The 6,000-nt window shown below is 38.6% G+C and overlaps 1 protein-coding gene across 3 annotated transcripts in view; it reads right to left on the bottom strand.

The window, feature by feature from the left end:
- CUNH1orf87 (chromosome unknown C1orf87 homolog) overlaps positions 1-5,196 on the bottom strand; it is a 52,811-nt gene extending 47,615 nt beyond the window's left edge. For 2 of the 3 annotated variants that reach the window (XM_089515280.1, XM_089515277.1), the window contains exon 1: positions 4,883-5,196. Coding sequence is in view for 1 of the 3 variants with exons in the window: in XM_089515281.1 (XP_089371407.1) it covers positions 1,903-1,935 (33 nt within the window). In the remaining 2 variants the exon portion in view is untranslated. Of the gene's footprint in view, positions 1-1,902; positions 1,973-4,882 lie in introns of those variants that run through there. The other variant, XM_089515281.1, reaches the window with a different exon arrangement.
- Between the last annotated feature and the right edge of the window lie 804 nt (positions 5,197-6,000).

A 6,000-nucleotide genomic window follows, 5' to 3' on the forward strand; every position in this document is an offset into this window, starting at 1 on the left:
AAGGAGAATCAGAACTTTCATATCATCGCAGCATGGATTTTCCTTCTCTGAAACTACTGTGCAATCTGTAATTTTTAACCTCACGAGTTTGAGACTGTACCTTAACATTTGTGAGAAACAGATGGCTCCTGCAAGCTGCCAACCTGTTGTTGAAAAAGCCTCTTCCATAGTTTTCTACTCGTAGTCACTTAGCATAATTAACCTTTCATGTGATTTAATAAACAGAAGCAAACTTTTGTCATATTATATTAATAAAGAGAGCCACTTAAGGACACAGCATTTAAAAAAAATCCTGAGAATGCCATCATTTCTTTATATTTCTTCTAATTACTTTTTTAAAAGTTCATGGTATAAGTCAACTAATTAATGTTGCAAATGGCTCCAGTACTAATGGATTTACATAAGAAAATGTTTTTGGTTAAGATAGAAAATTCTTCTCCATAAAAATAAATCAGAGGCGTGTCAAAGCAATGGAAGAAATTATGATGGCTTTTTTAACTGGCTTCTAAGGCTTCTGCACCACAAAAACAAAACATGCTATGTTGTGGAAGCAGAACAGAAAGCAACACTACATAATCTCAGATCTGGGGCATTGAAATATAGCCACATAAAATATCTATATGTATATTATATAATCACAATTATGCAATTTATATTATATTATATTATATTATATAAAAAGCCAGCATGATGTAGTTGTTTGAGTGTTAGACTTTGATTCTGGAGACCAGGGTTCAAATTCTGGCTCAACCACAGGGTGATGTTGGGCAAGTCACACTCTCTCAGCTTCAGAGGATGACAATGGCAAATCCGCTCTGAAAAAAAAGTGCGAAGAAAACCCCACAATAGGTTTGCCTTAGGGTTGCCATATGTCAGAATGGACTTGAATGGACACAGCAGCAACAGCAAATATTATATAATAAGTATATTAAAGTTTTACAGCACACTACTGTATCAGGTTTGGCTGTACCTCTTCTCATATGATGCAGTGGTGTGCTGGATAACTTTAGGAGGTTGAGGAGAGACATTTTGTTCCAATAGCTACTAGCTATCATTGATACCTGCCATTGTGCAGAACAATGAAGATGCTGAGTAAACAGTATGTATCTCCTTCATCTAGCTAATCTTCTTCAATGTTATGGGACAGAAGTGTCATTGAACATCCATCAATGAAGTACATTTCAGACTTTCTAGAGCATTTTAAAGATCAATAGCACTCATAGAGGACAGCCAAATCCTGCATGAATTTTCACTTTCCATGTCCTACCAAGCTTACTTTGGGCAGGGTGAAATATGTAGGTAAGTTTTTTCTTGTTATCCCCTCCCTTCTAACTAATAGCCATTTCTGATTGAACACAGTAGGTCATCTCTCCAATTTTGCATGTGTATTGAGAAAACCAAAGGAATTTAGGTCTTGTGGATCCAAATAATTTCACAAGTTTCTCCCAGAAAGCCTTTTCTAGCTTTTTTGTTGATAGTTCCCCACATTCAATAAAACTTCCCATAGAGATTTCTGTTGGTATACCAGAAGATTCTTCAGTGATATAATTTCATTCTGGCAACTCTATTCTCCATCTATATTGATATCACTACCAACAGCCTGTATCCCAGCTAGCTTAAAGAATGCTTAATGACTATAATGATTTTCTCTGTGTTCCATTCTTTATTCCATTACATTATTTCTCTAATAAGCAATAAGTTGTGTTTTCTCTCATTTTATTACTTCTATGCACAGTGGCTGTTTTAACATTATTGATGTCTACATTCATATATAATTGTAATTACATTAAAATATGAACTCTTAAATAGACAAAAAAAGATTGAAGGATGGAAAAAAAACAAAACCCTGCAAGCCCTCTGGTAGCAATGTGAGAGTTGTCAGGGGATCAAGTTACTTTTTACCTCTTTCCTACCATTACAGTTTTTGTGCCTCATATAGTTCTGAGTGATAGTAATAGAAGCCTTGTAGTACTTTGACCTTTTCAGTATTCGGAAACTTTACTGACTGGTCATTTCTGTGTGGAAAAGGAATATGCATATATCAAGATGACAGGCACTGCTGATAGATGTTAAGTGCAAGGTATTATTATTCTTTTATGATTTCACTAATGAAAGAAAAAGAAAGAAGCACAAGAAAACTTCCATTTCATTAGTGGTGGTGAGGGAAAAGGATAAAAGTGAATGAAAGGTAGCAAAGGTGATTAAAACCTAATAGCCAAAATTTGTTGTAGTAGAATTTTTGCTCAGGGCTATAACACCAAGATCATTCTACCAAATTGAATCTGTGAAGGAATATGAATCCTTAGTTTCATGACTGTAAGTCAAAAATGAATTCCTCTCCCAAGACACATTTGAAATACTTCATTAATAATCCATGTTTCTTATGAGCATCATCCATTTGTGTGATTATGAATATTGGATACCAATGACTCATTTCTAATGGTGATGAATTTAGAAGCCCACATACCAGCTTTATGGTATTGTTGCCACTGGGAGCAAATAAAGAACATCCAGAAGGTTGACCTGGCCTTGAAGGTATAATGTATTTTGTTAGATGCACACCATGATGCACAAAACCCTGGTTCTTAGTATCATGAAGAATCCTTAAGGATTTGAAAAATCACTGGAGTCCATCAACAGCTATTTGCTATGGTGGCTAAGTGGAACCTTCATACTTGGAGGAAATATTCCTCTAAATGCCAGATGTTCAGAACAAACAGAAGGAGAATGTCAGCTTCATACATTATCTGAAATCTGCCTAGAAACACTTGGCTGACCACCACGGGAACAGAATATTGAGCTAGATGAACCATGGGTCTGATCCAGCAATTCGTATTTCTCATGGGAATCAACCATAATGAAGTGTATTTCAGGCAAGTGTTATTTCATTGTAGACAGGAGTCTGAATTCAGTATTGTGGCCAAGATGCTCCATCACATATGTAGATCATAAAGGCCCACGAGGTTAGTTACATCTCCTCCTTCAAAATTAGCTTTTCTTTTGCCTGGATGCCCCACTCCTACCTTTCAGTGGCTATGGGAGGATTAGGGGAGGTCAAATGATAGTCACCCAGCTCCATTCTTGAAACCCCTTGCAAAAAGATGGTGTCATCCTTCTGGATAACTGGAGCACCCTGGAAAATCCAGAAGGAAGATTTTTGTTCTTCCTGTGGGCAACTGCAGAAATGGAGGTGGTTGACTGTGAGGCTGTTCCTCACCCTTCCCCCATCTTCCCCTGGCTGTGGGGAGGACAACCAGGTAGAAAAAAGATACATGGCCTGGGGAGGGAGTCATAGCAGATGAAGATACTGAATTCTCATATGACCAAAAAAGTTACATATGCAGACATAATTTTCAGTTATGCCTGCATATATCACCAACAGAATGGCAGCCTATGTGCTTTATAGAGGCATCAGGCAATATGTTATGACAAATAAGCTGATATACCTTGGGGACTCAGAAATCTGTAAACCTTTCTTTCCCAGCAATGAATTCACCATTAGAGGATATACTTGTACAGATAGACAAGAACCACAATTCTTCAGAGATAAACATGCTAAAACATAGGCTGGATTTACACTGAGGTCTTGTTTGCATGAGCCAAAAGGTCTATTTCGTCTTGTTCTGGTGTTGTCCTGTTTGGACGACACACAGCCCAAACCCTGATTCTGGTGTGGGCAGTGCAGAATATATCTAACTTGTTATACACCAGAACTGGGGCACAACAAGGTTATTATAAACTAAAATAAGTTATCTGTTGCTCCACAACTTCCAAGAATAGCCAGAGACCTCTGTTTCCCCATGCCACAGCATCTGTCTGGCCTAGACCACCCAGCATGTGCACTGCCGCCATGGATTGCTCATTCTGAGGCACTCAGTACTCTGACCTCAGACGTAATATTTAGAGGTAGGCTTCAGCAACTTGAATGGTGCCTTTAAATTCTGGAGTAAAACTTAGAGCAGATTCACTCATCTTGACAACAGAAGGCTTCAGATGCCATGGAAAAGGAATGTCTGTGTTGAAAACCACCTTGGCTGCCAGCAATTAACATTTTGACTTACAAAGAGCATTCTATGCAGTTTTCATCCCAGTATAAGCCAATAAAATCATTGATATGGCATTGATGGGACAAATATCCTTAAGCAAGCTTTGGACATTTTGAGCTTTTAAATAGGAAGGAAAATGCCCCATATGATAGTTTCCTTTTTTTAGTATGTCCCATATAATAGGAAATGAGGCCTAAGTATCCTAAAGGCACGCACACCATTTTGTCCTCCCAGACTTGCTGTCTGTGTGAGCTCATGCCCACATATGGGATGGGCAGACTATATTTGGATGGCAGACCACCAATTAATATCAGGTGCTGTAGACTAAATTTCTGAGGAAGGAGTTGGCAAACCACTTTTGAGTATTCCTTCCTAAGAAACCCCTATGAAATTCAAAGGGTTGCCATATAAGGCAACAGATGACTTGATGGTAAATACACAGGCACACACAATAGGAGAATGAGGGAATATACTAATTTTCTCCTGATGTTTTTTCCCTCTAGGAATGGACTCAAAGAGAGAATTTTATTTGGGGAGAAAAAAGCCATTTATTCTATAGATATTATTAACAGGATAGGTAGTTAACAGCACATCTGCTGGTAAATATAAAACTGACACCACATCTGTCTTTTGGTATGTGTACAACATGTTGGATAAAAGACAGGGTAAAACCAAGGCCTTAACTGCATTAATTTTCTTCACATTTCAAAGCTGTGAAGTTGCATCTATAAGTGTACTGGCCAACTGTAAGTGTGAATTTATAATAGGTTTTTAGATTTCATTATAGTATAATTATATTGTACCTCTCTATAGGCAAAGAAGTCAGTATTACTTACCAGTGGTATCAGTATAATTTGAGAACAGGTTATTCTCCCAATATTAGATGTTGCAAACCATGGCCACGATCCTATATTGCCAGCTTTGCTCAGAATGTGTAAGTATTATCTCCTGGCCTAACTCCCCATCAACTGACTTTAACTGCCAGCATCCATTCTCAGCAATGGAGGCCTGTTCTGCTGGTGATCAGGGCATAGCAGAATGATATTTCCAGCCCCCTCCCTCTGACAATGTCTGGTATTCAAGGAACTGCAACAGGGCCCCTTCTGGTTTTTGCAGCCTCAATCACTGGAGGGAGGGGAATGGGGGCATCCTGGTCACCTTGATCACCAGTAGAACATAGCTCAAACACTTAAACAGCTCTTATAAGTTTAAGGTGGAATTTAGAGGACAGGGGGAGAGGTGTGCATTTACCATTGTGACAACAATGCCATGTTCATTAAAATGTAGAGTAGATGAACATGGAGATCTATAAATCTAGATTATGAATCTGTAACTGCAATACAGGATGCCACCCCATGTTTTCAGGCTTTCAACCCTATGCTTAATAATAAATAGAACCATAGAACTGGAAGTCACCAAAAGTGACATATAGTTCAGCCATGTAGGAATATACGACTAAAGAACTCCTGAAAGATGCTCATCTAAGCACTGGCCATGCAGACTAGGATTTCTGGGATTTACAGTCCAGAACCAACTTGGAATGTGAGTTTGGGGGATTACTGTCCCACTGTTTACAATCTGACTGAACAATATCTGCCAACGTGACAAGTATGGTACATTTTGGGAATGGGGGTGCAGGAAGAAAGAAAAGTATATTGTAGTGATGCTTGGTATTCACCACAGAATCCTAAAAGCTATATTTTTGTGCCTTTGTTCTCCTTTTAGTAAGGGATGGGTTATCATTCAGTGTCACAGGCAGATGGGAAATTTTGTCTCCACAGTAACACCTTCTTCAGTTATCTCCTTATTCCATAGGATGAACTGTGGCATTTTGTTGTTGTTAGATGCCCTCAAGTCAGTTCTGACTCATGACGACTATGAAGATTTTCACACCTGGCTCCGGTGCTGCTAAAACATCCTCCAAACTGAGCTAAAAGGGAAAGAAGCCTCTGTG

The sequence above is a fragment of the Sceloporus occidentalis genome, unplaced genomic scaffold, assembly GCF_023333645.1.
Source record: "Sceloporus occidentalis isolate IW3139 unplaced genomic scaffold, rSceOcc1.0.p SCAF_3, whole genome shotgun sequence".
Taxonomy (NCBI): Eukaryota; Metazoa; Chordata; class Lepidosauria; order Squamata; family Phrynosomatidae; genus Sceloporus; species Sceloporus occidentalis.